We start from the raw sequence: 27,829 nt of genomic DNA on the forward strand, positions 1-27,829 counted from the left end.
GAAGCCTCCGCAAGCTTCGGAAGCGGTATCGAGAGACAACGCAACTCGCATATGATTAGGCCGAGTGGGCAAGCAAAAAGAATCGTGCAACGCAACAGCCTAGCGACCCAGCACCGGGGATCCGCGTAGGTTCATCCGCGCATGGTGTGCAGCTGCAGCGAGCACGGTGTCTGCCTCCGCGGGTAACTTTCTTGTATAGCTGGCGACGACCCAGGCAGTGCTTTCCTGCCCTTGCGTACATAACGCGTCGTCGGGCCTCCAAACTTCAACTAAACAACAATCTTCAGGTGCTACTGATGAGACCGAACTTTTGCACCCACCAAAAGCCCCCGCTCAACCACTCTCCACCGTGGACAGACCCTGTGTTCCTTTGACGACTTGGCAGCCAAGAGCATTGCGGCTCTTGAACAAGCCTTCTGCGCGACCCAAGCTGTACGTAACTGCTGATCCATCATACATCCATCCCTTCCTTCCTTCGCGCCCCACAAGCGTCCCGATTGCTGTCCGCTGTCCGCTGTCCGCCTCGTGCTCGTCACGTTAGCATCCATGGGGCTGCGGCGCCGTGCACGGCGGCTTGTCTTTGCTCACGCTAGAGAGCACTGCCACCATCACCATCGTCGTTCCCCGCGTGGGACCGAGAGACATCACCGTATTGCCACGATTGCGCCGTGTCCACCGCAATGCTGACCAGAGGTGCGCGCTATCCAGTTGCTTGTCACCGACGTCGTCCATCTCCATCACCACAGCCCCCCGTCCATCTGAGACAGTTGCGCGTCGCCGTTGCGTGCGCCAGCCCCGAAGCGATCGCCCAAGAACCACAACACCATATACCGGACACCTGACCGCGTCCTCCGCCGTGCTTGTTGCGCCTATTGTTCTGACTAGCCACGCAAAGCCATTTTCGCGATACACCTACCGCCGGTCGCGCGCGCCTCCCGATACCGGTGCTTGCGCGCAACAGCTCGTCCCGGCAGCCCAAGCGACTGGCTTATTCTGGCACATCTGTAGAATCGCGTGGGCTCCCGGAGACGACCATCTATACTGCGGATAGCCGCATGATGTGCCTGGTACACGGAGTATGACTTCCAGCCAGACACGTTCAGCTGCTACTCCGTCCTCTCCAGTGTCGAGCCGGTCGTTTCTCTCTCGGCTCAAATCGCCATTGACATCCAAATCTCGCAACTACACCGAATTCTATATTCAATCAGATGATCCCCATCGCCATTACACGCCGGGGGACATCATTAGTGGGACTGTCATTATCAAGATCGTCAAACCCCTGAGAATCACTCATTTGGTCGTATCTTTGCACGGTTATGCGCAGGTTTTCAAGAACCCAAATACTCCCGGAGATGCTTACAAGAACTACTGCTCAACAGTCGGCTCTGGGAGAGGAAAAAAGGCAGTGAGTTATTTTGGCAATGGATTCGTTTCGCTGTTCGAGGACGAGGTTGTGCTTTGCGGCGAGGGAAGACTGGCTGAGGGTGTATACCACTTCAACTTCGAACTCGAGTTCCCCTCCAAAGGCTTACCCAGCAGTATTGACGTAAGTAGCGATTCGTCTGCGACTGACAGACTAACTAACAGCCAATTACAGTTCGAGCGTGGAACGATATCTTACATGCTCAATGCCACCTTGACACGCCCCACGACCATGTCGCCGACTGCGTCATGCGACACAAAGGTCTACCTCACCGATTCGATCGACATCGCACCCGTACCGCAGCTGAAGCCCCGTGTCATTTCCTTGGAACCCATATCTAGACGAACACGCGCTAGATCGACGCGGAAAAGGCCAATAGAGGAAACGCCACATACACCTTCTGGTTCGGAGCCTCAGCCAGTGGGGCCCGCCTTAGAAGCAACCAAGATCATCGATGAGACGGAGGGTCCACGGAGCCCCTCGCCTAGCGATGTGAGCTACGAGAGTCAAAGGAGTAGTGGAAACGCTTCCGGAACGGAGTACGGCATTCGCTCGATCAACACGGCTACAGATGGATCAAACTCACAAAATGGAAGTCGAGCGACGCTGAAAGGAAAGACAATCACAGCCACGATCGACGTACTCAAGGGCGGCTTTCTCAGAGGCGACCAAATACCGATCAAAGTGACTGTGAACCATACGAAGCATATACGAAGCTTGAAAGGTATCATCATCACGTTGTATCGTCAAGCAAGAGTTGACATGCATCCTGCACTGCCTGTCGTACCAAATAGCAAAGGCGACAAGACCAAGTCAGAAGATTACTATCCGAAATCGAGGACTGGCCTAGGAGGCCTGTCCCTCTCATCAGCTGGATCCAGTCATTTGTTCCGAAAGGATCTATGCCAATCGTTTGCACCACTTTTCGTCGATCCCAGAACGCTAATGGCCGAGGTGAAGTGTGCGGTGCGCGTACCGGATGAGGCGTTTCCCACAATATCAAACGTACCGGGAGCAATGATATCCTTCAAGTACTATGTCGAGGTCGTTGTAGATATACAAGGCAAGCTCACAGGCCTCGACCGAATGGTGTCCAACGCTGGGCTTGTCAATCTGCCTTCTGCAGCTGGAGGCACCTCTGCCATGACACGTGACGATGCTAGCGGCAGTATGTTCTCGACCTGGGGAGGCAACTTTGTCGACACCGATCAGATTCGCCGCGAGAAGGGCATCATCTCTGCTTTATTCGAAGTTGTTATCGGTACTAGAGACAGCGACAGGAACGGCAAGAAGAAACAGATACAGGAACAGCCGGCTGATGACAATGGCGCCTACGGAGGATACAACGATGAGCAGGGCTACGATCAGTACTACTACGAGCAGGACGAGAATGGGCAATATTACGACTACAATTTCGATCCAACATATGACGACGTCCCGGGATACGAACAGCATAGCGCAGGCAGGGCACCAGTGTTCCCTGTGCCTGCAGTTGTTCCTCAAGAAGAGCAAGGGATATCAGAGAAAGAACGGTTGCGACGAGCAGAAGAACGCTTACTACCTTCTCAACCGCCGGATGCTGCTGGATCATCCACGCCTTCAGAGGGTGCTCAATATGGCATACCGGCGTCAGCGCCTGTGCTGCCAGAAGAGGATGATCCAAACCCTCCCTACGTCGCAGTAGCTTCATCGTCTTCGATGCCAGCCCATCCTCCGCCCCCATTCCGTGCGACATCTTCGCCAATGTTGTCGTCACGCATGACGTCATCACCGTCGTTACAACGTCGTGTTACGAACATTACAGATGACGAGACGAGAACTATTCGAACCGAGTCCTCGCATACCATACATCCCAGTCGATCAGAGCCACCCATTAATGGAGAAGATAACGACCCATCAAAACCACTGCCGCCATTACCACCCCAATCGCCCCATATGGCACAAGGCTCCGCACCAGAGTACGTCGCTGGTTCATCATCACATGTTGAACCTACCGATGACAAGCAGGAAATGCAGCGACGTAGACTGGAAATGGAAAGAAGTGCACCGCCCACGGATCATGATGAAGATGGAGAGTCCTCACATGCTCCTTCAGCGCCACCAATCGATAGAATGCGGAGCGTACAATTGGTACCCTCGGCGCCTGCGCTGAACGACGAAGACGAAGATCTCGTGGGCGCTGTACGCCCAGGTCGAAGTACGCAGGGCGCACCACAAGATAGTAGGCGGCAAAGCGAAGCCTTGCCGGAGTACCGGAGGTGACATGCATGACAATGGCGTTTGTGGTATTTCAGGCGCGACCATGCATAGATATGAGCGTTGCGCACAGCGGAAACTTACGCGGGAATCTTTTCAACATGCAAGTTTACAGGAACTAGCTGGTTGGTCTATTCTTATGATATCCTTGAATTATATTACATTACTCTAATACCTGAGACCTCAACTTTGAGGAGGCATTGCCTGCTTGTTCTGCTATGACTTGGCCCATGACGCTCAAGACGAGATTCGTGACACTTGTAGTGGCGGGCTGTCCCTGCGACAGGCCCGCAACATTCTGCGCATGCCCGGCTCATCGCTCTCTTTTTGTCCCCGGAGTTCTAGGGCTCACTTCATCTCCCGTAGCCGGCTTTCGATGACTGTCTCCAGATCACGAGAGTGCGCGTTGTATATCTTTTGCAAGCTCGCTAGCTGCCTACCCATGGCGGTTTCGATACTGATCTTTTGGCCGAGAAGATCTTGAAGACGTTTGAGCTGTGTTTGGTGGGCTGTTGATCTGAGATACTGTTAGTCTGTGGTTCATCAACTTTCCATAACTACGTTACTTACGCATCGGTCTCGTGTGTGTCAAAGACTACGTTGATGGCCTCTCCCATCTCCTCTTTCTTCTTGTTGTAAGCTATACCTACATTCTTCTTCGACATGTTGTGATACTTGCGTCGCTGCACAAGGGGTTAGCCTCATGCCTTCGACAACCGAATGACTAGGCGAGTGTGGAACATAGATGCAGATATGAAGACGACAGCCTGTTATTGTTGGGTCCATCTCAACATACGTCATCTACCATCTTCACCATCATTTGTTCCAGTGTGCCATCGGAAGTGCGCTGCAATGCTTCTGCCTCATCATCTCCAACGTGTTCATCGTCGACTGCGCTATTGCCTTGGCCGAGATCTTCGAGATCATTTGCTTCATGGATGACGTGTTTCCGAGAGTACCGTACACTCTGGCGAGTGGTAGCTGTGGAGGGGTTTGTGGGTGTGGATTCCTTGGTTGTGCGCGGTGGTGCCATGGCTGCTGTTGGTAAGTGCTGATGGTTAGTGGTATGAGTGAAAGTGGTAATCAATCGTTTTGTTGAGACCTTCGTATTGCGAAAGTCGTTGTGGCTCAAGTGATGGAAGCTTGCGAGTTGGAGGGTGAAAGTCGTAGGCTTGGACACGGCGAGGGATGGCTTCCCCACATGGATGGCGCCAAGATTCCGCGCTAGCGTGCATCCACAGTTTTTTCGGGCTCGTGTTTGCGGACTCCCGCTTTCTCTTCAACAATCACCAAATCACTCAGTCTGTTCAGTGTTCAGCATGGGTCTCGCAGCGCCGAAGAAGTATGTTCGCCAGTTTGGCACTGGCTGTTTCCTGCTAAATTAACGCCACACCAGTCGATCGAAGATCTCCAACGATCCCCAAAACACCACTTGGGCGAACAACACCTCGCGCTTCGGCCATCGCATATTGACCTCACAAGGATGGCAGCCCGGTAACTCCCTGGGCGCAACAGACGCCTCCCACGCCGCTCATTATACCGCTGCCTCGCAATCGCATATTCGAGTATTCCTCAAAGACGATAACCTTGGCTTGGGCGCAAAGCGAGGAAGTGAGCGCGCCGAAAACTTTGGCCTTGCAGGACTAGAGAGCATTCTTGGACGTCTGAATGGCAATGAGGCGGAGGTCAAGAAAGAAGAGGAAAGGCGAGAGGAGATCGAGAAGAGGGCGTTTGTGTACCGGAAATACGGCATGATGAACTTTGTGAGCGGTGGTTTCCTGGTGGGCGACAAGATTACTAAGGGCTCCGATATTAAGAAGGAAGTGGAGATCAAGACTGAGTCGGAGAGCGAGGATGGCTCATCGCAAAAGAAGGATAAAAAGAGGAAGCGAGAGGAGCGCACCGACGACGAGCCCAAGGTGAAGCGCAAGAAGAAGAGCATGGATTTGCGTGACGAAGCACGGAAGGAAGGCGAAACATCGAAGTCAAAGAAGGACAAGAAGGACAAGAAGAAAGACAAGTTGAAGAAATCAAAACGGGCATCTTCATCCGATGCGGAATCTTCCACCGACGATGTCGCTGCTCCAGCATCCGACCCAGAACCGCTTACGGACAAGGCACGACGGAAAGCTGAGAAGAAGGCACGCAAGGAGGAGAAGAAGGCCAAGAAGGCTTTGAAGAAAGCTGCAAAGAAGGCGGCGAAAAAGGACAGCTCAGACGACTCGAGCTCAGAAAGTGAAGAAGACGAGAGCGCGCCGACAACGATCTCATCGGTGCCCGTGTCAAACACATCCACGCCTGTTCCCGCTGGCCTCTCGTACACTCCAAGAGGTATGCACGCCGTCAGACAGCGGTGGATCCGCCAGAAGAAAGCTGCGACAATGGATGCACAAGCAATGAGAGAGGTGTGTCTACATGGTGCTCCTGTGATAAGGTCCTCACTAATGTTTCACAGATATTCATGATCAAGACGCCATCGTAGACTATCCGGATGATCCGATCTGTACATGCATAGCGAGGAGTTATCGAGTTGTTTTGTTTGGCATGCACTTGCTAGGGTCTATAATCATGTTCCAGGCAATTGCAAGGGAGGACATAGAAATGTCACTCTACAGAACGACCAGTTTGGCCTTTGCTTCTCGTCTTTCTATAAGTGAATCGCGTTGCGTTGCGTTGCGTTGCGTGGCTGTAAGCTTTGCGTAACAGTCGGGGCCCGACGATTGCGTGGCCGGCATGGTCATGTCGGGCCTATTGGGGCTTACAATTGACAAGACTTGATTGAATATTCCCCGCGTTTGACCCGTCAGTCTTAGTGTTTCGTCACCAGGCCCCTCATCAAGCTTACTGCGGCTGTAAAGGACGAGTGCGCAACGGCAAGGGACTGTTTTGATATTGTTCGCGGGGCTTCGTTAAATAGTCCGAGGGAATGGGACGTGACCGCGCCTGCGTTGCGTCACCAAGGAGAGAAGCAGTTTGGGGCAGAGCAGGCGGTGCATTTGTTAGAAGTTAGAAATGTGCCGGCAGCCATAGGGCGGTTCCGGAAAACAGGGATGCAAGATTACCCCCGTCAGTTCCTGCATGGTGGAGCTGATCACTAGTCCGCCGCCGACTTAGCCCATGTATAATGACCTCGCCCGACTTTGGAACTTGGCCCGCCCGTTGAGCACGACGCCTCCTTGACTGCGAATTCCCTACTCCATTCACTCACGCTCACTTGTCACCTGTTACTTTTTTTCTTCTTCCATCAGCCATGGCAGCAAACGGCAGCATGCGCAGACGAACCGTCGACGCGCCCGGTAAGGCAATTGTCCCGATGTTGTCCAAGTCATGTATGGCTAACCCGTACGCAGCGAGCCTTCACCCGCGCACATCGTCGCATTCCACCCAAACACCCGAACACTCGCCTATAGATTCCATGCCCGCGCAATTGGCCTCTGACATGCCTTCCATTTCCACAACGAAGCCGAGCGGCGCTCCTGCGCTGCACAGGAAGCAGTCGTCGCCCATGATGCCTCCTTTCATGGTCTCTGCACCCGGCAAGGTCATCGTCTACGGAGAACACGCGGTAGTGCACGGCAAGGTAGGATTCATAGCACAATCGTGTCGGGACACATGCTGACCGTCTGCAGGCTGCCATCGCCGCCGCCATATCGCTCCGCTCCTACCTCCACGTTTCGTTCCTCTCCAAATCGAATCGGACAGTTAAATTGCGCTTCCCCGACATACAGATGGAACACACGTGGAATATCGATGATCTGCCATGGGACAGCTTCTCCAAGTCAGGCAAGAAGAAGTACTACTACGACCTCGTTACCTCGCTAGACCCCGACCTCATGGCCGCCATCCAGCCCTTCATCGACGAAGTATCACCGAAAGCCCCCGAGTCGATACGCAAGATTCACCACGCCTCCGCATGTTCCTTCCTATACCTCTTCCTTTCCCTCGCGTCGCGCAAAGTCCCTCCGTGCGTTTACACACTACGATCTACCATTCCCATTGGTGCTGGATTGGGCAGCAGCGCCAGTATATCCGTCTGCCTCAGCACGGCAATGCTCCTGCAGATACGTGCACTCAGCGGGCCTCACCAAGACCAGCCGCCGCAAGAGTGTGAGCTCAACATCGAGCGGATCAACCGTTGGGCGTTCGTCGGGGAGATGTGCATACACGGAAATCCCTCAGGTGTCGACAATACCGTTTCCTCAGGCGGCAAAGCGGTTCTCTTCCAGCGGAGGGACTACGACAAGCCACCTCTAGTCATACCATTGCATAGCTTCCCCGAGCTCCCACTGCTGCTCGTAAACACACGACAATCGCGCAGCACGGCAACAGAAGTCGCCAAGGTCGCCAACCTTCTCAAGGTGCACCCCGCCCTCACAGAAAACATCCTTAATGCTATTGGCCTAGTGACGGAATCTGCACACAAATTACTCACATCCCCCGATTTCGATTCAACATCTCCAGACTCACTAAGACATCTCGGTGAACTCGTCACGATGAACCACGGGCTACTCGTCTCATTGGGCGTCTCACACCCCAAACTTGAGCGTATCCGCGAAATTATCGATCATACGGGCATTGGCTGGACAAAACTTACAGGTGCAGGAGGCGGAGGATGCGCTATTACCATCCTTAAGCCCCAACCACCAGCCCTCACCAACGGTCATGCGAATGGCGCGCACCACGATACCTCATCAGACGAATCTGACGCCTCTTCCGAAGCGGACGGGGGCGGCGCCGCATCCGTAATATCCAATGGCACAAAGCTAAAGTACAAGATTCTCGACTCTCTTGAGGTCAAGCTGGAGAAGGAAGGCTTCGAGAAGTTTGAGACAACGCTTGCCGGTGACGGAGTGGGTGTGCTTTGGCCTGCTGTCCTACACAATGGGAATGAAGAAGAAGGTGGAGAGGAGATCGATCAAGAGAAGTTCCTTCGGGCTGAGGGCACAATCGGTATTGAAAGACTGGTCGGCGTGTCCAGCTCGAAACGAAAGGGCCTCAGAGAGGTTAGAGAGGGTTGGAAATTCTGGAGACCCTGGGAGGTTCCCGAGTAGTAAACTCGGGTCTTTTGTTCCAAACAACTCGTCTGCTTCCAACATGTTCTGGCAATGTCCTGGTTGGGTTCGAGTTTCATCTTCCGTTCTTGTTTCTTTGTTTTTTTAGTTAGATATAGGGATTTCATTTTACTTGAAGCCTTGACAGGCGTGAAGGAAAAGGCTAAAGAAGTAATGTCTTGTAGATATGAGATGGCTGATACAATCTGGCTGCAAGGCGCCTGTGGCTGAAGTATGGCCTAGCGTGAGCAGGACAGCAATAATGGAATCTGAAAGTTCCTCATGCACCAGTTCATTGTACTGCCAGTTCTAGCCTGCATTTCACCTACAATAAACACAAGGTCGTAGCGAATCGAAGTGTGCAGGTAAAGAGTGAATGTGGCGTACCATGTGTGATTGGGCAGCTAATTTTTTGGTAGATCAAGCGAGCCACGCGCGACACCTGCAGAAGCCCAACCATTGTCTTGCGCCGTAGTCAACCTTTGATCGTTTCCTTCACCCACACCACTCGCCCATAAAACCCTGCGCCGCCGTCAGAACCCTTGGATACATTACTTTCAACACCACACAATCCACACCTTCTCTCAAATAACTGCAACCATGGCACCAGGAAAGTGGGGTACGTCATGTTCGCTGCCACCGCGCGCGATTCAAGATGGCCATGCAAAGACTTGGGACTGACATGTTTGATAGACGATGAGGATGAGGGTAGCACTCCTCCCACATCCCCACAGGTAGCGCCCATCGCCCGCCGCAGCAAGTTCGACGATGAGGAAGAAGACGACGATGTGCGTCAGCCCACCATGCCCCGCGCTTGAATACTCCAAGCCCCGCTACGACCAAAATTACTGACATTGGACACAACAGGTACTAGATTCATGGGACGCCGCCGAGGATTCGGAAGTCGAACGCGAAAAGGCAAAGAAGGCCGCAGAGGCAAAAGCCAAGGCGGACGCAGAGGCGAAGGCAAACCATAAGTCTAAGGCGCAAAGAATCGAGGAGCACAGGCAGGCCGCACTACGTCGGCGGCAGATGGAAGAGGATGGCGAGACCGATGAAGAAGAGACTGAGGCTGAACGCCGCGAACGAATGCGCCAGGCAGAACTCGACGCTTCGCGCGCCCAAGCTGAGGAACTCTTTGGCGACCTGAGCGTCGTTCCCAAGGCCCGTACTGGCAAAGCCATCACTATCGCCGACGAGTCCGACCCAGGCAACGCCATCGACCTTTCCTCCCTCGCCATTTTCAACCCCAATACCAAGGACCAGTTTACTAAGCTCCGCGAGACTCTCACACCTCTGATTGCTGGCAACTCTAAGAAGGGCCAGTACTCGCTGTTCCTACAGGAGTTTACCAAGCAGATTGCTAAGGATCTGCCGAGTGAGCAGATCAAGAAGATTGCGTCTGGCCTGACGACATTGAGCAATGAGAAGATGAAGGAGGAGAAGGCTGCTGAGAAGGGTGGAAAGAAGAGCAAGGCTGCAAAGACCAAGACCACACTCAATGCGAGCAGAGACGTCGGCGTCAGGGCAGATACTAGGGCATACGATGACGACGACTTTGGCGAGTAAGTCATGTTTGAGCCTGTCTGGCTTTCACAGATGCTAACGGATCTATAGTGATGACTTCATGTGAGGCATGACGGGGCTTCCTATACATACGCCTTTCATATTGGAGTTCATTCCTCATCATTCAGTTTGGAGTCGCGGTTGGTGATTTCAGGATCAAAAGCGGAACATGCGTGCATGGCGTCTTGCGCTTGACGCGTCTATTTCACGGTTGTGCTTCGAGGCGAAGCGGCATGGGTTTAATGCATGTACAGTGCATTATAGATAGACACACGTAGACAGAAGATGTCTGATTCTTAGAATCGAGCATGGTATTTCCTCCCACCCAGTGTTGAAACATTTTGTCTCACAACGGTAGTGTGGTGAAGCGTGTATGAACTCTCCTACTCCAGCGGTGAATACAGAAGCTGGGTGTACTACTGTCAGCCCACATTCCAGACACGATAGTGAGCCATCTGGAGATTGAGTTGGTGCCGGCCAATGCCGCTTCGCCAAACTCCGATACATCACAACGCGGGGCAACATGTGTTGATGGAACGTCATCCCGCGAAAAAAAAAAAAATGAATGCGCCAGTCAGTCACGGTTACCAGATTTCCTGCACGAATTGGGATGATGTGAGCCACAAGAATGCCTAAACCCGATACTATCGATATGCATGCTCAGTTACTATGTTTTTGAGGGTTCACAGCCATTGGCGCATCACACGTGTAGCTCTTACCCCTCATTGAGTCACTCATTCGAGACGCGCCTCAATCTTGTACACTACAAAACGACACACACATCCACCCACTTGAGCCCACATATCTGGTCTGACGCCGCCCGCGCATTTAGCCCTCTCCACGGCAGCAAACCCGCACCCAATTGCAAGTGCCGACGTGGGACTCGTGGCCTAGCCCGTAGCAGAATTCCCCATTCAAGTCTTTGTTAGAGGGTGCACAGCGCGCGTCTGCATACTACAAACCCTAGCAATTGCGTGCTTGATTCATAGCCATGGATCTCGTCAACTCGTATGTTCCGATTGTTTCTTTTCCCCATTCTCTTTCCTTCTTCTGATAAGCTTCTTGTATGACCATGGGGTACACCAACGGTATTGAAGGCGCGAATGAGATTGAGCGCATCGCGCAAAGAGCGCGCCAGGGCAGCAGGAGTCTTCCTTTCATGACTGACCTCTTGGGAAACAGCTTGAACGACCGTCTCCTCTTTGCGGTGCCTAAGAGTACGTCGCCTACATTACTACTGGCTGGACCCATAGGCTGACAACCATCACAGAGGGCCGCCTCCACCAAGCTTGTCTTGATCTCCTCCACGGCTCAGACATTCAGTTCCACCGACACTCCCGTCTCGATATCGCACTCGTCAAGAACCACCCTCTCGCTCTCGTCTTCCTACCTGCCGCCGATATCCCGACTTTCGTAGGAGAAGGTCGCGTAGACTTGGGCATAACCGGGCGCGATCAAGTCGCAGAACACGAGTGCGTTGCACCGCCTACTGCCACCAGCGGCGTAGAGGAGGTTCTCGATCTCGGGTTTGGAAAATGCAGTCTGCAGGTACAAGTCCCCGCAAAGGGCGACCTAGCCAAGCCAGAGGACTTGATCGGCAAGAATGTTGTCACCAGCTTTACCAACCTGGCTGAGCAGTACTTCCGGAAACTCGAGGCCGAACAAGCTGGAAACACAAATGGCGAAGCGAATGGCGACGCGAAACTCAAGACAGTCATTAAGTACGTTGGCGGCAGTGTTGAGGCGGCATGCGCGCTGGGTGTCGCGGACGGTATCGTCGATTTGGTGGAGTCAGGAGAGACAATGCGCGCTGCAGGCCTAAAGGCCATCTCCACAGTCGTCGATTCCAGCGCCATCCTTATCAAGTCAAAGCACCCATCAGATCCCAAACTGGTTGAGCTGATCACCGCTCGGATAAAGGGTGTTATCAGTAAGTCGCATCGACTTCCGCATTCATTTAGCAAGACTAATTTCTCGTAGCTGCACAAAAGTACGTTCTGTGCACATACAACATCGACCGGTCGAAACTCGATATCGCGCGCAAGATCACTCCCGGACGTCGCGCTCCCACCGTTAACGCGTTGGAAGAGGATGGCTGGGTGGCTGTACAGGCTATGGTGTTGAGGAAAGATATCGCTATTGCCATGGACAAATTGACGGAGGTTGGGGCCACCGATCTCATAGTAACGAAGATCGAGAACTCGAGAACGGGTGATTGAGCGATGCATTGCGCATGAGATAGGAAGGGAAAATCCGGTCTGCATTTCTTGCGCAACATGTGCGTGCGATAGATGAGGACCACATAGAAGGGCTCTAGCGTAATGGTTTTACAGCTTGATGCACAAACCTTCAACTATATGGCACAACCACTGGAGATTTCGCAATTCATATAAATGATATATTCGAAAGTGTCTATTCAAACCTCCCATAAGCACAATTGTATTGTAGAGTCCGATGCCACTTGACGAAGTATGAGTGGGTTGCCAACGTGTGACCTAGACCGCGAGACTATTGGGCGCTAGAGATGAACTTTGCCCCTTGTCGGAACGCTAAATAGCATATCCACAAGACCAACTTGGTCCGACCGGCTAAACACCCCTAATCGTAGATAGATGTTCACCGTGGTAGCTAGGCATGGGCTGTCATGCTGTTGGTGGAGGTATAAGATTTCAACAAAGTTATATTCTACTAAATTCTCAAGTCTTCCATCAAGCACTCTTGGTCCAACGGTAGGATAATTGCCTTCCAAGCAATTGGCCCGGGTTCGACTCCCGGAGGGTGCATCACACCCTTCTCACGATTGCGATGCATATTATTTGTTTTTTTGCAGACAGTGGGTGTATGGAAGGAATGCCGTACAGCCCTGGAGGCACGGTTGGAGGACGTGATGGGCAACTTCTTTTTTGGAATCAGCTAAGAACATACATACAACGCGGGTGTATCCAAACGCTTCAGTGTTCGCCGTACTCTTGGTTTCCTTACCAAATTAGAGGGAAATAAAGAATAACATCGCGTGGAGCAAGACTGGCTCAGAGTGTCGAAAGGCTATCATGGCAAGCTCCCATGAAATACCTACATGTGCATTTTTTTTTTTAAGAATGACGGTCTTCTCCAGGAAGATTAAATATAATTCTGTTGTACTTTCTACTAGGCACGTAGAGTGTCATGAACAGAGCAGTTGGCACATAGGTACACGAGTATCGAAACAAACATCCAAGCAAACATGGAGATTATCACGCTCAAACTCAATGATCATCACCTCATCGCCACCATCGACATTAGATGGTGAAAAGCAATGAGTTCGATACACCCCGTGTTGATCCAAGCGACGGTACGGTCGGTCTAGCACTATCTCGAGTTCGAGGTATTAGTCAGAACCTGGACATTTGATAGTGTATAGTGGATAATGAATTGGGACCGGAGACTGTGCCAAAGACCAACCATACCATCACCCAAATCGGTACGGGGGGTGATGTAAACTTGTTACATTGCGATGAGTTATATACAAACTCCCGGTACCGCTGTCCGACTAAGAGAGTGAATGCTGCCACCACTACAAGAACAGAACTAAACCAAAACACTACAAGAATCCATTGCAAACTCCATTGCTATGCCACGCTCGTTGATTCAATAAAGGAGAGAAGTCGTTCTTCATCGTCGTTCATAATCGTTCAGTCTCGTCCAGTCAAGCCGCTTCGATCTACTCAATGCTGATCTTACGGGGCTGAGGAGCCTGAGCCTTGGGAACAAGGATGCTCAAGATACCGTTCTTGAGACTAGCCTTGACGGCTTCCTGGTCGACACGAGCAGGGAAGGCGAAGGAGCGGTGGAACTCTCCGACTGAGCGCTCGCTGACCCAGTACTTGGCCTTGTTCTCGTCGTGCTTGGAGACGTCCTTGTTCTCGGACTGCTTGGCGACCTTGTTGGATTCGCTAGGGTCGTCCTCAACCTTGGGCTGGAGCTTCTTCTGCTGGGAAGCTTCGCCGTTCTCGATGAAGCCCTGAGGGCGTTGGCCTTCCTCGCGGACGTGCTCGTGGCGACCCGAGATGGTCAGGGTGTTGTTGTCGGTCCATTCGATGTTGATGTCCTTTTGCTCGACACCGGGGAGTTCTCCGTGGAGTTCGTAGCCCTCTTTGGTTTCCTTCACGTCGAACTTGGGAGTGAAGGACCGGACGTTGCTGAATTCGCGGTCGATGTTGCGGAAGGCTTGCCTGTCGTACTCGTCGAAGAGACGGAAGATCGGAGCGAATTCCTGAGTAAATCGTGGGAAGAGAGACATTGTTGCTGGTGCGTTGGAAAAGCGTCGAGTAGTTGTGATCGTAGGTTTGGTAATGCGGTTGAATTGTCGAGGAACTCGTTGGATAGTAGAGCGGATTGATTGCATAGAAGACTTGCTGTTGTTTGTTGTTCTGATGATGGGCCTTGAGGGTCGTCTCGAAGGCTATATATACTCAAGAGATGTGTTTCTGGAATCATCGTACTTCGGAGAGGCGTTAGTGTTGCGTCGACAACGATACTGCGAGAAACCTCGGAGATGGCTCGGGGAGTTTCTAGAGCTTTCGAACACGATACTCGTCGTCATGTTGTCGTATGCGATCAGGCGAGATCGTGAGATGAGAAGCTTCCAGTTCTTGCGGAGGGGAAACTATCGTGGCGAGCTTCCGGTTGATCCTGCTTCGATGAGGGGCGAGTTGGCACTAGAAAGTTCGGGGTGGTGGCTCAGACCATATCACGTGACGTCCCTGGTCGAAGTTTCCAGCGCCTTGGGAGCGACATGTAAGGTATCTGCTGTAGAAGGCCTGTGTACCCCGCAATTCTGTCATGTATTGCGTGATGTTCATCTAACGAGTTGTATCACGGTGACGTTGGCTGATCGCTCAGTGGTGCGCAGCTCTGTTCCTCGTTCCTTGATCCTGCATTCTCCCGCTACCTGTGGATATCTCGGATGCCTGGCTCAGACCATGTCTCCAGCTGATTTCTTCCTCTTCGAAGCAGATATTCGATGGTACCGAAGTCCTTCTTGCCGACATCCCGGTGCTTATGGAACTCGGATCTGGACATACTCGTCAGCTGTCGCAGCATGTCGTTCATTTCACTTCATCGCACCTTGCAAAGTCCCGAAAATGCGACTGCGTCTCCTGTGACTGCGTGAGTAGGTGGTTGTGATCTGATCACAGTGTTGCAATTGACATACCGTTGGTTTCTGCTTCACAGCTCTTAAGCATTGTCGGTAGAGTGACAAAACGTCTTTCTGAAGTCCTGACAACCGTACCATCTCGCCCAGATGCAGATGTCGTAAGCAACTGAAAAGACACAAGATGTATAGTCACGTACGTTGGCGACGTTGAGATGCACGAACGAATGGCGGCGAACCAAGCCAGAGCCGAAGGGCCGTGCTTCGACGACTGAATAGGTTAGCGTGATTGATGACGATTTCGACGATGTTGGATCGCTTCCGCGAATCGTAGCCCAGATGAGCGCGACAAAACATTCGAGCTAGACGTGTCTACCGACATTCATGGATGCGCGTAGTGTCACCGATCACGAATTCACACACGCGAAGAGTACAAGCACATCATGAACATATCGCAGATTGTAATGTAATGTTACCAGACAGGCTTCTCTGATACATCGAAACTGTGTGTGGGTTCATCGCAAGCTTTTCGCACACTCTGCGCTTGATTTACTCCCACCCAGGTGCCATGCCGCATGGATAGACTCAGGGAGCGCTGACACTTTCAAGTGGGCCCAGCTTGACCTTGATATCATGCGGCCATACGAACCATTGTTTGTGCAAGTTCCACTCCTTGTTCGGATCCTCAAGCTCAATCTTTGAGACATTAGCACTCATACCACACCCAGAAGAAGTCAAAACGTACCTTGTATCTTCCAAATACCGTCGCAACGACCTTGTAGACCTCTACTAGTGCCAAAGGTTTGCCAAGGCAGATCCTGTTCCCTCCTCCGAACGACATATCTGCGTCTTTCATCTTCTTGATCCTGGCTTCGTACGCGCCGGATTCTTCGTGCTCGCTTTGCAGCCATCGCTCCGGACGGAACTCATGGGGCTTCGCACCGAAGATGCTCTCCTTGTAATGAAGGACCCATGGATTCACCCCGACAATCGTTCCCGGCGGCAATGTTGTTCCGTTGGACAATGTAAGACCAGTTGCAGGCACGACGCGCTCGAGAATGTGACCTACGACGGGATGCATACGGAGACCTTCTTTGATGCATGCATCTAGGTAGGGCAGCTGTTCGATCGTAGTATAGGATGTAGGGAAGGAGAGACGTGCAGAGAGGAGTTCGTTGACGAGGCGTTCTTTGGATGCTGATGACTTGAGGATGTGATAGAAGATACCTTTTATCACAATAGCAAGGGTATCGGCACCGCCAAGAATCTGCAGGAGCGGTGTTAGTTCTACTCACGCCGCAGCGCAGCGATGAAACACTCACGTTGATAATCATGTATCCGATAACCTCGTTGTCGGTGACTAGATCCGGAAACTCCTTCTTTGCTTCAAGAAAGCCATTGAGAAAGTCTTTTTTCCCATTTCCAAGTTCAGGGTTCTGCATACGTTCCATAAACCGCTCAACGGAGAAGCCGGCAGCCACGGAAAAGTCATCGAACTTATAGAGTGAGCGTGGCCACTTGGGGTTCTTCCCGAGCCATTTGTCGAGGGCAGGTATTTGGCCGACCTAGTGAAGATCAGTAAGAAGCTTTGCAATCGTAAAAAATATGATGAGCTTTTGATTTAGCGTAGAACATACCACGGAGAAGTAGCGCATCACACGTTCAGCGGTTCCAAGCATATCGCCAACATCTGTACCCTGTTCCATGAAGCCAATACGCTTGCTCCAGGTCATATCACCCAAGAAGTCCCATGCGAAGAATGAGATCCAATCAGCAATATCGCATGTCTGGTCGTTGTTGGCGCCTTCCACAAAGCGGGCGTCGAGTTGACTGCATAGGGTACGGAGGTTGTCGTCCATAATACTCTCGATCTGAAGAGCGTTTTGGAGACTGTACAGCTTTTGAACTGGCTTAACATTCTTGGAGTGAAACTCATTGCTGCGCGTGCTGAAAATGTTTTGAATGAGATGCCCATCTTGAAGGGCGTCGTTGATTGACCGAAGGAGGGTTAGCATGATTCACTTCTAAGAGCGACTGCCTATGTCTTACGTAGTAATCGCTCTACTGTGATGTCAGCATCTGTCCCATAAAGCAGCCTTGTTCTATGTGCTTACCTTCAAATACGTCCCACGAGTATTGTAAATAGTTTTGATCAGACTGGCATCGGCAACACTGACGGTGTTGGGACCGAGACGAACGATATCGCCGTGCTGTTCGTGAAGTTTCCTCTGGGTCTCAATATGAGTTTGCCCATAGTGATTTAGGAAACGCCAGATATCTGAGAATTTGGCTAAAAAGGGACCAGGAATAGATTTGAGCGGGGATTGCAAGTAAGCCAGAACGTATCGAGTGATGAGAAGGACTGCCCCAAGGCCGATTGCCTTCGCGAATAACCCTGTCAATGCCATGTTGTCACTTAATTCCGCACATGCAATGTGATTCTGAAAAGGAAAGAAGGATACAACCGTAGGAGTGGGAAGAGGATTGGATATGGCTATGCAGGTGAAAAGGCCTTCCCGCTTCAGATTGTTGTGAATCACCTAGCAGCCGCATGTTCAGGTATCGGTCTAGCATATGTAAGAAGACGGGGCTAAGATCGAGTCCCCTTTGCTTGATCGCTCTGGTGCTGCCGAAGCCAAGTCCAACTTGCCCTGAGCGAGGCAAGGCGCTGCTTGCGTACATCCATGGCGTGTGTTGCTTTTTCCCACCACCTTTTTATCGCAATCCTAGGCATGGCCATTGGTCGCGAATGTCGGGGAAGCGGTCCCTTGCACTAATGACGGAGTGACAGCGGGAGGTGTGGAGTCTTACGGTTTACGGGTACTACTACAGGCTAATCATGTGGGGACCGACCGGGCCCTGCACAGCATGTGTGAGCCAGGTGAAGTTCGCTACATTTGCAGGTTCGACCGCATCAAGCTCCTATGGTGGGTTGCAATGCATCCCGAGCTCTCTTGCCAGTCCCTGGACCACGGCGCAAATGAACACGCCTATCTGCGTTCCATGGCCCTGGGAAACTGCCTCGTGGGATCTGACTCCTTCGCTCCTTCGCTCCTTCACTCCTTTCCACACGCCGCTATTGGTTAGACCGACGTCGATCCGTCGGATGTGTGATTGAAACGCCACTAAAGATCGCTTAGCCGAGTCTGGTGTGTGGCCCACAACCGACACTCACGATTAGTAGTGCGGGCAACGGCCCGTCACGGAAAGGCCAAACGTTCCTGTGCGACTTCAGATCATCGAATTCTGCATGTGAGAACAAATTATCGCAATGCCATTTCGAAGCCACTTGCGTAGCATGAACTATCCAAGGTTTCGCGAAGGACCTAGCTTAGTTGACTAGTGCACAGCAACGCATTCCAGAGACGGGATGTTACGAGATCCAAACCTGATAGGCCTCCACATTCGGGAACAATGGATAACCGGTAGTCGCATACTCCGAGTTTTGGACACCCATTGGTCCTGATGCCTTTAGCTTCATCGCTGAACGGTGAAGGAACACCATCCTACCCCACCTGGGCGCTCAATCTTGGGGATTTCTCATCACGCGGATAATTGTCCCTCAGCGAATCAGACGAAGCGGACCCATTCACAACAGAGCCTGTTGGACCGCAGGATGTGCTACATCAACCCGCAAGAAAAAAAAAAGCATTCCATCTCTTCCTTCGTGCTATGCAAGCTGTAAGATACAAGACGTTTCGGCAAATGAAGCGCCAACGGGGTATCTTGCTCCGGTAGTTCTGCGAGGGATTCGTGCTCAACACGTCTCCTAGGTATGCAGAATGAACTACTCTAGAAAGAAGTGAGGCAGGAAACGGGAACTAGTTGGCAGCAAAGCAAAAGCAGCCTACCAACGTCAAGCTACACAAGGGTTCAACGGAAGACTGCTTTTTCTCAAGGCCTCGCATGCATGAAACCTCACTCATAGCGCCTCTTTGCAGGGCAATGGGAGCGACAAGAACGGCAACAAAGCTTTGACACTATGCCTTGTTTGATTGCCTATGCAGGTCCCGAGGATTAGCGGACTGTTTTGGCTTGGAAATCCGGCCCCCCCTTCAGTTTCCCAGAGCCACAACGGGGTTGCAATGATGCGCTCGGGCCGTGGACGTACATGCGAGTATGTTTGCTCTTCAGCATGGGTGTCTTCGAGGGCACAATTGAGGCTACAGATGCGTCAGTCTAACATTCCTTGCCACCACTCGAGTTGTTGATCTGAACATAAAACCTTTCGCACCGAAGATAGGGCTGCCTTCACCTCATCCATAATTGTCTCTTCTTTGGACACGAGCCTACACGCCCATCAGCGACACACTGGAATAGCAAAGGACGAGGAGAGAGGTCCCTTTCCAGGTTGTCAACCATACCCAGGTACCAGCAATCAAGATGGGCAAGCCAGCGGATTTTGCGGGCATACTCAATGGAGTGATGTGGTCTCAAGTCTTCCTTGGTACTGTGCTTGTCGCATTGCGAATGTACACAAGGCAGTATATTGTGAGAAATCTCGGATGGGACGACGTACTGATGTTGGTCAACCTGGTACGTTTACACCCCTTCACAAACTTCAACTCGGTGGTTCGTCAAAAGCTCAAGGAACTGATTTTCGAAGGCTACTTTCATCGGTTATGTTGGCTGCGTATCTGTTGGCATCACCTATGGTGTTGGCAAACAGACGGCCGATATCGTACGACTCGACCTCAACTACTCCAAATCGATTATGTGGGAAGCCATCGGTCAAGGTATTTGCATCATGGGAATAGCTGCCTCCAAGGGCTCAGTAGCGCTCTTTCTCCTGCGCATTGTTCTTAAGAGATGGCACATTGCTATTCTTTGGTTTTGCATAGCGAGCACGACAGTGCTTTGCATCATCACAACAACACTTTTGTACACTCAGTGTGTACCATCGGCGTTCTTATGGGATCAGACAATCGAAGGCGGCTATTGCTGGCTGAACTTTACCGAGGTCGGTCTAACGATGGGTGCTTGGTCTGCAGCTATGGACTTCGTTCTCGCTCTCCTCCGTACGTCACCTTGCCGTAAATCATTCCTAAGTAGATACTGACCGTTCCCAGCCTGGCACATCATCATGGGGCTCAACATGAAACGCAAGGATAAGATCACGATCGCATCTGGTCTTTCTTTAGGCATTTTTGCCGGTGCGTGCTCTGTTGTCCGTACCATTGAACTACGATCCATGTCCTCAATGGAGAACTATGTGTACGACACCGCGAGTATGCTTCTTTGGTCTTCCACCGAAGTATTCCTCACCATTGTTTGCGCCTGTGTCCCCGTTCTTCGACCGCTTTACGTCCGCATCAAATACGGTTCACGTGGCGACTCCTCAGGCCAGAACTCCTATCCACTCAAGGAGTACTCCAAGTCCAAAAGCAGTCGTGGTATGGATGGAAGTAGGAAGTCAGATAAGATATACATGGGTCCTGGGGAGAGTGTTTTGCAGACAACGGTTCGAATGGGGAGTGATACAGCAAGTGAGGAGACGATACTCAGGGAGAGTCATGGGAACAATGGTTGGAACCATGAGCCGAAGGACCCGGGCGATATCACCATCACCACCACTGTCACTTCGAGGGACGATTACGTATGATTGAAAGCGAGTTGTGTAGATATAGTAGTGCTTGCTACCATTACGTACTTAATAAAAGCTACTTGCAACATCACGAACAGGCCGAACACTTGGGCAATGCTCACTCATCATATTCTCATGTTCGTCGTGAGATTGACAGTAAAATTCTCGACAACTATACAACTGCTGACAGCTTGCTTGGAAGTGTGGGTCATTGTACTACAGCGTATAGGTTTGTGCTGATCAGACTTGCCGTCCCCCGCTCTTTGACATAAGTACATCTTAGCAAGCACGCAGTTACAACCCTTGAAGATTTGAGCCCCCCGAAGCACTGTATGCATGTGAAGACCAGAAAAGTTAGAGTGCTCTTAATATTGCACATCACAACTAATAAGACCCCGCTCATGAACGGTAAACGCCTTGTTGGATTGCGAACGTCGAAGGCGCATGAAGGTTGCTTTTGCGCGGAATGCGCAGAGGTCCGTGGCAGCTGGCAGCCGTAGATCTCCACACCCCCATTCCGACAAAAGCAAGATGATCAATCTACTAGCAGCTTACAGGACCCCTGATATCTCTGAGAAGTGTCTGATTCAGGTTTTAATGGGATTGCGATTTTGGCTCATCTGCATCCCGAGGGCGTTTCCCGGGCCCGCAGTTTTGCCCTGCGGAAGCTTGCAGGGGTCATGGCGCTGCCGCAGCCGTCGCATCACCTCTTATGTGTAGCTCCCACTCTCCCCTCTTTGATCTTGCTTTTGAAGCGCATTATCTCCAGATACGCAGGAAGTGCGCTGCAGCAGAATCTGCAAACGGTACGCCCCCCGCTCATGGTGTTATCCACTCGGAAGCAGCGACATCCGTGCCTACCTGGTTAGCTCAAGGCGCTCCATGGGCTTCTGGAGGATGGACGCAGAAATTTGCTATACGGCGGCGCATATACGGTCGGTAAAACTTTTATTTTGTTCGCGAGAGTAACAGATCGACTTCAGATCTTCAGCAGTTCTACGCAGATGGGTAACACCCATTCGTTCGGAAGTTCGTCCCGCGCCGGATCGTAACCTGGGATTTCAACGCAGCATCAGATCTCGTATGCTTTTACATCTCAAAGTGGTTGAGTGCCGCTCTCGATTGTGTTTGTCAGCGGTATTGGTGACTAGAAGGTGTGGAGGAAGAGGTGGAGACGATGCATTCCTTGTTCGATCGCGACAATCTGTGAACGATGTAATCTTAGTATCAAGTGAGAAGAAAAAACAGAGCCGAAGATCGACAGCGACAGGGAACCAATGATATCAGAATTTCCTATCACCAAGGCTGTTGACAGAAGACGATCTGATGCCAACAATGCCACAAGTTTAGTCACGAAGAATCTGCCTCCTTCCCTTCATAGCAAAGTCTTCATCGGTGGCGTCGCCATCATTGTGGACCTCAAGGTGACGGTCATTCATTCAGCGACACCCTGATAGTGGAGAACATTCGATCGAAGGTCTCCGCGGTCACTCGTTCCGACAGTTCTACCAAATTGCGACCAAGGTCCTGGTGAACTGGGCCCCACATTCTTCACAATATAACCTTCTTTGTCCGTCAACGCTCGAGAGCAATGTGACGGTGTATGGCTGGAGAAGCAAGGTCGGTACGTTTCGATATGGTCGTCTTCGTCATGTTCATCCTGTGTCATGGGCTCCACAGTGGTTGACACAGAGATTCGGCGTCGTTCTATCGATCCGTCAGCATGAACTCTGGCTAACAACGCACGTCCCATAACAGCATCGATCAAGCCTGATACCGTCCGAGCATGTTATGGGAGACTTACTGTTAACTGAATTTTGCCGTTGTAGCTCCTCGTACTCATGTTCTGGAAGGTACGCGTCGCATTTCATCGGAGTGCACGCGCGGGATATAGGCGAGCCATCTGCAGTGCTGCTTGCTGGATTGTTTGGTGAGTGGATGCTAGTATTTGTAGACGTCGTCGTGGGAATGGAACCGCCAGACAGGGCATCGTGGTCGGTGAGCTCGAGGCTATGAGGCCAAGGCTCATATTCAAACATGTCAAAATGGGCACCGATGGAGCCCAATTCGGTCATATCGACGCCTCTCTTTGCGACTGGAGATGGGGCCCTGGCTTGAACATCGCGACGGTATTGGTCCTCCCGGGCTTGGATGCGGTCTGGGTGGATGTCCGAGTCCCGACTACTGGAAGGCATACTGCCTACATGTGATGAGATTATGCAGGCCGAGAGATTCTTGAGTGGAAGAGCTGAGAGTGAGACGAGAGGCCGGTGGCAAGGAGTGTCAGGCAAAGCGATAAGATCATCGGTCGGGATAAACAAGAACGGAGAGTAACGATATTGCCCGTCGAAACCAGGAAGTTTTCAGTACGTTTGTCAAGACATCAAAGAGGTTGGCTAACATTGAGCATTTATATCATAATGTCTTTTCTTAGGGTACGCAATGTGCCGTCGTCTTCCACATCATCTTGCACAGTCAATGTCGTTCCGAGTCTTGCTTGTCAAAATGCACCAATGCAGATCAACTTCCCACGAAAACACCAACAACGAATGCATAAAGTCGGAGATGCCGTAGAATCGACCGGGACCGAGGCTCGAAAGTAGAACTGTCGTCCGAAACGTCTTCAAAGGCACAAGCTTATCGCATGTGATGAGCAGCTGTCTTGCAATAACACGCTAGTACCTGTGTGTTCCCGATGGTAAGGCTTCAACGGCGGCGCCGAAATAGCACAACAACGCTCTCGAAGCTTTGGAGTCATGTGTCATGCACGCTTAAGACGTCACTATGGTGGCTTCGGCTGTCTCCAATCTACCGGGCCAGCGGTCGAATCGCGCCAAGTCTCATGCGGATGGTAGTAATCATCCATGGGACTTTCTTGCTTGTACGAATACCGCGACCGGTAGTGTATGGGCATGTAAGATTTTATCACGGAAGCTTTGACTTACTGGGTGTAATCGGCGCACTACGGCCAGCCCTTCCAAATGGCACGTGGACGGCGGTGAGTTGATGCTTGAGGCATTCACCTCTCGAAAATTACCCACTAGTAGACCTGCACACCATCATGCACGCCTCGCATATCGTAGGTGAGTTTACTGCCCTGTTTTGCTGGAGTGCGCATGGAAATGGTACGACGGTGGTACAGTTCACGCGTCGTGCCGTCCCAAGCCCATCGCATCGGGTGGTGGCTGCATATGCAAGAATACATCCGTAACACCGAGAGCGATCAGATATTTTTAAATTTATTCTGCGCATGAGTAAAGATGATTATAGATCGAAGGTAGCAAAGCAAAGATCGCAGATGGCGCGCGAACATTCGCTTGTTCCTTGTCTATGGTACCGCAGACCAATACTGACGGAGAGACTACATGGCGTCGTTATCGACACACATCTGGGTGTGTACGTTTGATAAACAGGCGTGCTAAAGTTACTGCGGTATGGCTTTGATCGCAGACATTCATCGCCGGTAGTACAATGGCACCCAATCATTATCCTACAGTACACAGTGAGTCACTGGCGTCACCGCACTTCAGACGAAACAGCGGTAAGCTTCGTGAGCCGTGACGTTCTCGTTCACCGGAAGCAAGCCTTGTGCGCCAGAAAGAGGGGTCAGTGATGCCGGATAGCGCGGTGAGAACGCAATTTCCAACGGTGCAGTAAATGATATCCCTACTCTTCGTTGATGTTGCGGTGTGTTCTGAGATTGTAAGATCGATCATTTCTCGGACGTGTTGCACAATATGGACAATGGTCTTCCAGAAAATTGGATATGCCGTGCGACGCGGACGCATGCGGCATCAACGAGCCTCGTGTCATGACACCCGCACCTGTCATGGAGGTTGATCCCGCGTCCCACCCAATACACCCCAGATAGATCTAATCTTACCCTAATGCCGGATCAGACGCTACTTTTCTGCTGGACGAGACAACAACGAGCTTTTTGGATCCTACCCAAGGCAAAGTTGTAGGCGCTGCTTTAAGCTTTCATCCTTCGTCTCTTCACGACTGGAAGTGAACGCACCGGGGTCCTTTTATAATCGAAACATCTATATTTGATGTAGCATCTGGGCCGCGCTCACACCGAGCGCTAATCCCAGGGGATATGGCCTGGCGAGAAGCTCGAGTAGCCTGAAATGACTACCTACGGCCAACGCGAGGTGGGGTCGGCCTGTCCGATGCTGCCAGCCTTGCCCGCACGTCATCGCACAGCATCTCTTACGCATTTTGGCTGGGAGACCGGAAGAGTACGATGTAAGACGCAAGCATGTCAAATTTCAAAGAGCAAGACCATATCGACGTCGGCGATTCCGAAGCCTTAAATCACCGCGCATAAGTGTACTTGGGTAGCTTTGTTCAAACGAAGTGCTGCGTGGTGCGCGAGAACAGAAATCAAATGGAACCGATGAAGGTAAGCGGTAAGCAGGGCCAGTGGGGACAGGGATCGAGATTTGATCTAGATAATTGATACCTGGAGTAAGTCGGGTCGAGATCATTTTCCTATCGCAAGGTCCACGGGTTGTTTCCAAGGCGTGACGTCATCATCGCTGCTGTGAGCATTCCGACGACTGCAGGAACACCACAACGCATTTTACATTCTACGAACTGTCCGTCTCTACTCTTGCCGCAACCTTCTCTTTCTTCAACCCAGTGACAGTCTCTACATGATCCGTTCCTAGTACTGCGGCCTTGATAAACAGACTTGCGACAAAACTCAAGAAGGCGAGTACCGTATACGTGATCCACATATTGCGCATCGCATAGGCAAAGGCTTGTTTTGCAGCAAGTTCCCATGCCGGGTTTTGCAACGTAGCAGGAAGCATGACATTCGCCAACGCGCTGTCGCCATCGAGCTGATTTAGTAGATCCTGAGGTAGCCCAGCATCTCGGAGCAAAGAAGCCTGGCTGTTCATCGAGTTTTGAAAGATTGTGCCGCCGATGATGGTGGATATGGCGACGCCAATGTTACGAACGAAAGACAGTGTCGCGGTAGCGGTAGCGACATGTTGCTGTTCAACTTGACTCTGGATAGCAATCATTGGTGCTTCGAACAAGATCCCGGATCCGAGACCGCCGACGATTACGCAACCCACTGCTTTCCCGGTCGAGGTGTATGCGTCGAAGGAGATGAAGAGGCCGAAACCAATGGTGCAAATCACGGTACCCACCCAAATTATCTCGCGGAAGTGACCAGTCTTGTGCATGATGAGGCCGCAGAGAACTCCAGCAATCGCACCTGTGACGATAAAAGGGAGAAGGAGCAATCCAGATCGTAACGGAGAAGCTTCGAGGACGGCCTGGAAATACAGCGGCATATAGTACTCGCCTGCAATGAAGACGAAGCCGTGGAAGAATACGACGAGAAAAGCGGCGACGTTTGTTCTCCGACGGAACACCGTCATGGGAATCAACGGGTACTTGGCCACTTTTGCCTCGCTGTAGATGAACGCAAAGATCATGACTCCGCCTACTACGAGTAGAGCGATGACCTTGGACGAGTCCCAAGGGAATATTACGCCACCGAAATCGAGACCCAAAAGGATCATGAGCGTGAAGCCGAGGAAGGTGAAGATGCCGAACCAGTCCACAGCTCTGATGCCATCGATGAAGGAGGTGTGTTCGTGCTTGATGTCCAAGAACAGAACTATGAGTATAGCAGCGAATCCACAGATGGGTAAATTGATATAGACTGGGTGTCATGACGATTAAAGTCAGCGCAGGCCTGTAGAGGGGGAAGCGAAAAGAATGCCACTTACAGCACCATCTCCAAGTCACAAGACTAGCAAAGATACCGCCCAAAACTGGTCCGATACCTCCTGCCAGCGCCCAGATACCCTCGGTGAAGCCCTACTCACAGCAATTAGCCAGAAAACTCCTACAATACGCCATGCCAAGTAACTCACCATCAACAGGCTCCTCTGCCTCAGACTGAACAAATCACTAATACAAACATGCACCAACAGAATCAACCCCCCACCCGCAGTACCCTGAAACGCGCGCCCGATAATCAATTCCTGCATCGTCTTCGCTGTCGCACAAACCGTCGAGCTAGCAAAGAAAACGGCAAGTGCAGCCAACATGATGGGCTTGCGGCCCCAAATGTCAGACAATTTGGCCCAGATAGGGCCTGAGGCGGCGTTGGCAAGCAGGTACGCGCCGCCGATCCAAGTGTAGCCCGTGGCGCTGTTGAGGTCGCGGGAAATGGTGGGGAGAGCTGTGGAGACGATTGTTGCGTCGAGGGCTGAGACGAAGAGGGAGAGCTGGGTGGTGGTTAGCTTGTTGCATGGGAGGGTTTTGTAAGAAGATTGGGAATTTCGTTCATCGAAGATGCCATGGAGAAGGTAGGTAGATCCAAACTTACAAAAAGCGCAGTGATGATAGCCACCATTCTTAACCTGCTCCTCTTTCCACTTTGGGCTTCTTCTTCGACGCCCATTCCTTCCGCTGGTTCCAATTGCCCTTTCTGTACCATGTCTACCTCGTTTTCCCCCGTCTCGGTTGACTCAGGTAGCCTCCGTATATCCATTTCTAGCTCTTGCTGCATCGCGTGTATAAATCGGAAACCAAATACGCGTGATTGTGCTCAAAGCGAAAATAACTATGTCGAGCTAATAACCAGATCCAAACATAACGATTCCAAGGAACAGAAAGCGCAGAATGTGCACTTTGAGAAGAAGTTTCACTCCGATAGCCAGAACATTCAATAGCCAACTGAACTTGGCTCGAAGGATGGTCATCCAAACGAACAAAAGAGATCTAAACGTCTATTAGCCATAAGCGCAAAGAAGAAGCCCATTTTTTTCACCGCGTCACCGCCAATG

At 51.5% G+C, this 27,829-nt stretch overlaps 11 protein-coding genes and 1 non-coding gene across 12 annotated transcripts; 7 read left to right on the forward strand and 5 right to left on the reverse strand.

Annotated features, from left to right (window-relative positions):
* The first annotated feature begins 798 nt into the window (after window positions 1-798).
* BKA58DRAFT_211421 (uncharacterized protein) lies at window positions 799-3,834 on the forward strand. The gene is made up of 2 exons (XM_046166052.1): window positions 799-1,546; window positions 1,598-3,834. The coding sequence occupies exons 1-2, from the start codon at window positions 1,079-1,081 to the stop codon at window positions 3,683-3,685; spliced, it is 2,556 nt and encodes an 851-aa protein (XP_046023421.1). The 5' UTR covers window positions 799-1,078; the 3' UTR covers window positions 3,686-3,834.
* BKA58DRAFT_471028 (uncharacterized protein) lies at window positions 3,824-4,836 on the reverse strand. Its single transcript, XM_046175211.1, has 3 exons — window positions 4,476-4,836; window positions 4,250-4,362; window positions 3,824-4,196 (listed from the first exon to the last, which is right to left on the reverse strand). Exons 1-3 carry the CDS (start codon window positions 4,710-4,712, stop codon window positions 4,028-4,030), a joined length of 519 nt encoding a protein of 172 aa, XP_046023422.1. The 5' UTR covers window positions 4,713-4,836; the 3' UTR covers window positions 3,824-4,027.
* Window positions 4,837-4,962: 126 nt separating this feature from the next.
* On the forward strand, window positions 4,963-6,486 carry BKA58DRAFT_388585 (uncharacterized protein). The gene is made up of 3 exons (XM_046170669.1): window positions 4,963-5,021; window positions 5,076-6,084; window positions 6,135-6,486. The coding sequence occupies exons 1-3, from the start codon at window positions 4,999-5,001 to the stop codon at window positions 6,159-6,161; spliced, it is 1,059 nt and encodes a 352-aa protein (XP_046023423.1). The 5' UTR covers window positions 4,963-4,998; the 3' UTR covers window positions 6,162-6,486.
* Window positions 6,487-6,800: 314 nt separating this feature from the next.
* BKA58DRAFT_211437 (ribosomal protein S5 domain 2-type protein) lies at window positions 6,801-9,089 on the forward strand. The gene is made up of 3 exons (XM_046166053.1): window positions 6,801-6,975; window positions 7,030-7,259; window positions 7,309-9,089. Exons 1-3 carry the CDS (start codon window positions 6,930-6,932, stop codon window positions 8,728-8,730), a joined length of 1,698 nt encoding a protein of 565 aa, XP_046023424.1. The 5' UTR covers window positions 6,801-6,929; the 3' UTR covers window positions 8,731-9,089.
* A 105-nt stretch (window positions 9,090-9,194) lies between these two features.
* On the forward strand, window positions 9,195-10,844 carry BKA58DRAFT_388592 (eukaryotic translation initiation factor 3 subunit J). The gene is made up of 5 exons (XM_046170670.1): window positions 9,195-9,349; window positions 9,424-9,518; window positions 9,598-10,295; window positions 10,348-10,607; window positions 10,655-10,844. The coding sequence occupies exons 1-4, from the start codon at window positions 9,331-9,333 to the stop codon at window positions 10,361-10,363; spliced, it is 828 nt and encodes a 275-aa protein (XP_046023425.1). The 5' UTR covers window positions 9,195-9,330; the 3' UTR covers window positions 10,364-10,607; window positions 10,655-10,844.
* Window position 10,845: 1 nt separating this feature from the next.
* On the forward strand, window positions 10,846-12,705 carry BKA58DRAFT_388597 (ATP phosphoribosyltransferase). The gene is made up of 4 exons (XM_046170671.1): window positions 10,846-11,304; window positions 11,479-11,513; window positions 11,567-12,226; window positions 12,277-12,705. Exons 1-4 carry the CDS (start codon window positions 11,288-11,290, stop codon window positions 12,513-12,515), a joined length of 951 nt encoding a protein of 316 aa, XP_046023426.1. The 5' UTR covers window positions 10,846-11,287; the 3' UTR covers window positions 12,516-12,705.
* A 303-nt stretch (window positions 12,706-13,008) lies between these two features.
* BKA58DRAFT_t60 lies at window positions 13,009-13,079 on the forward strand. The gene has a single exon. It is a non-coding gene; the product is annotated as a tRNA-Gly (tRNA).
* A 742-nt stretch (window positions 13,080-13,821) lies between these two features.
* BKA58DRAFT_460617 (HSP20-like chaperone) lies at window positions 13,822-14,575 on the reverse strand (the record flags this gene model as incomplete). Its single annotated transcript, XM_046174771.1, has 1 exon — window positions 13,822-14,575. One exon carries the CDS (start codon window positions 14,573-14,575, stop codon window positions 13,997-13,999), a length of 579 nt encoding a protein of 192 aa, XP_046023427.1. The 3' UTR covers window positions 13,822-13,996.
* A 1,326-nt stretch (window positions 14,576-15,901) lies between these two features.
* BKA58DRAFT_211749 (cytochrome P450) lies at window positions 15,902-18,186 on the reverse strand. Its single transcript, XM_046166056.1, has 6 exons — window positions 17,545-18,186; window positions 17,480-17,491; window positions 17,068-17,427; window positions 16,753-16,995; window positions 16,176-16,697; window positions 15,902-16,126 (listed from the first exon to the last, which is right to left on the reverse strand). Exons 1-6 carry the CDS (start codon window positions 17,836-17,838, stop codon window positions 16,016-16,018), a joined length of 1,542 nt encoding a protein of 513 aa, XP_046023428.1. The 5' UTR covers window positions 17,839-18,186; the 3' UTR covers window positions 15,902-16,015.
* Window positions 18,187-19,727: 1,541 nt separating this feature from the next.
* BKA58DRAFT_211768 (uncharacterized protein) lies at window positions 19,728-21,091 on the forward strand. Its single transcript, XM_046166057.1, has 3 exons — window positions 19,728-19,966; window positions 20,037-20,448; window positions 20,500-21,091. The coding sequence occupies exons 1-3, from the start codon at window positions 19,814-19,816 to the stop codon at window positions 21,030-21,032; spliced, it is 1,098 nt and encodes a 365-aa protein (XP_046023429.1). The 5' UTR covers window positions 19,728-19,813; the 3' UTR covers window positions 21,033-21,091.
* A 1,358-nt stretch (window positions 21,092-22,449) lies between these two features.
* BKA58DRAFT_403622 (uncharacterized protein) lies at window positions 22,450-23,209 on the reverse strand (the record flags this gene model as incomplete). Its single annotated transcript, XM_046171799.1, has 2 exons — window positions 22,450-22,721; window positions 22,819-23,209. The coding sequence occupies 2 exons, from the start codon at window positions 23,207-23,209 to the stop codon at window positions 22,450-22,452; spliced, it is 663 nt and encodes a 220-aa protein (XP_046023430.1).
* Window positions 23,210-25,388: 2,179 nt separating this feature from the next.
* BKA58DRAFT_342331 (MFS transporter-like protein) lies at window positions 25,389-27,779 on the reverse strand. The gene is made up of 4 exons (XM_046168363.1): window positions 27,370-27,779; window positions 26,912-27,268; window positions 26,765-26,855; window positions 25,389-26,697 (listed from the first exon to the last, which is right to left on the reverse strand). Exons 1-4 carry the CDS (start codon window positions 27,550-27,552, stop codon window positions 25,607-25,609), a joined length of 1,722 nt encoding a protein of 573 aa, XP_046023431.1. The 5' UTR covers window positions 27,553-27,779; the 3' UTR covers window positions 25,389-25,606.
* Between the last annotated feature and the right edge of the window lie 50 nt (window positions 27,780-27,829).

Source organism: Alternaria rosae (assembly GCF_020736505.1).
Source record: "Alternaria rosae strain MPI-PUGE-AT-0040 chromosome Unknown BKA58scaffold_7, whole genome shotgun sequence".
NCBI lineage: Eukaryota > Fungi > Ascomycota > Dothideomycetes > Pleosporales > Pleosporaceae > Alternaria > Alternaria rosae.

Coding starts and splice junctions, on each gene's coding strand:
- BKA58DRAFT_211421 (XM_046166052.1), top strand. CDS start 1,079: ATGACTTCCAGCCAGACACGTTCAGCTGCTACTCCGTCCTCTCCAGTG. Junction 1,547..1,597: donor GCTTACCCAGCAGTATTGAC/GTAAGTAGCGAT, acceptor AGCCAATTACAG/TTCGAGCGTGGAACGATATC.
- BKA58DRAFT_471028 (XM_046175211.1), bottom strand. CDS start 4,712: ATGGCACCACCGCGCACAACCAAGGAATCCACACCCACAAACCCCTCC. Junction 4,363..4,475: donor TGGTGAAGATGGTAGATGAC/GTATGTTGAGAT, acceptor CCCCTTGTGCAG/CGACGCAAGTATCACAACAT. Junction 4,197..4,249: donor GACACACACGAGACCGATGC/GTAAGTAACGTA, acceptor ACAGTATCTCAG/ATCAACAGCCCACCAAACAC.
- BKA58DRAFT_388585 (XM_046170669.1), top strand. CDS start 4,999: ATGGGTCTCGCAGCGCCGAAGAA. Junction 5,022..5,075: donor GGTCTCGCAGCGCCGAAGAA/GTATGTTCGCCA, acceptor ACGCCACACCAG/TCGATCGAAGATCTCCAACG. Junction 6,085..6,134: donor ATGCACAAGCAATGAGAGAG/GTGTGTCTACAT, acceptor AATGTTTCACAG/ATATTCATGATCAAGACGCC.
- BKA58DRAFT_211437 (XM_046166053.1), top strand. CDS start 6,930: ATGGCAGCAAACGGCAGCATGCGCAGACGAACCGTCGACGCGCCCG. Junction 6,976..7,029: donor ACGAACCGTCGACGCGCCCG/GTAAGGCAATTG, acceptor ACCCGTACGCAG/CGAGCCTTCACCCGCGCACA. Junction 7,260..7,308: donor ACGCGGTAGTGCACGGCAAG/GTAGGATTCATA, acceptor GACCGTCTGCAG/GCTGCCATCGCCGCCGCCAT.
- BKA58DRAFT_388592 (XM_046170670.1), top strand. Junction 9,519..9,597: donor ATGAGGAAGAAGACGACGAT/GTGCGTCAGCCC, acceptor TGGACACAACAG/GTACTAGATTCATGGGACGC.
- BKA58DRAFT_388597 (XM_046170671.1), top strand. Junction 11,514..11,566: donor CCTCTTTGCGGTGCCTAAGA/GTACGTCGCCTA, acceptor CAACCATCACAG/AGGGCCGCCTCCACCAAGCT. Junction 12,227..12,276: donor TCGGATAAAGGGTGTTATCA/GTAAGTCGCATC, acceptor AATTTCTCGTAG/CTGCACAAAAGTACGTTCTG.
- BKA58DRAFT_211749 (XM_046166056.1), bottom strand. CDS start 17,838: ATGGCATTGACAGGGTTATTCGCGAAGGCAATCGGCCTTGGGGCAGTC. Junction 16,996..17,067: donor TGATGCGCTACTTCTCCGTG/GTATGTTCTACG, acceptor GATCTTCACTAG/GTCGGCCAAATACCTGCCCT. Junction 16,127..16,175: donor CGGTATTTGGAAGATACAAG/GTACGTTTTGAC, acceptor AATGTCTCAAAG/ATTGAGCTTGAGGATCCGAA.
- BKA58DRAFT_211768 (XM_046166057.1), top strand. CDS start 19,814: ATGGGCAAGCCAGCGGATTTTGCGGGCATACTCAATGGAGTGATGTGG. Junction 19,967..20,036: donor TACTGATGTTGGTCAACCTG/GTACGTTTACAC, acceptor TGATTTTCGAAG/GCTACTTTCATCGGTTATGT. Junction 20,449..20,499: donor CTTCGTTCTCGCTCTCCTCC/GTACGTCACCTT, acceptor GACCGTTCCCAG/CCTGGCACATCATCATGGGG.
- BKA58DRAFT_342331 (XM_046168363.1), bottom strand. CDS start 27,552: ATGCAGCAAGAGCTAGAAATGGATATACGGAGGCTACCTGAGTCAACC. Junction 27,269..27,369: donor CTATCATCACTGCGCTTTTT/GTAAGTTTGGAT, acceptor ACCACCACCCAG/CTCTCCCTCTTCGTCTCAGC. Junction 26,856..26,911: donor GGCAGAGGAGCCTGTTGATG/GTGAGTTACTTG, acceptor TGCTGTGAGTAG/GGCTTCACCGAGGGTATCTG.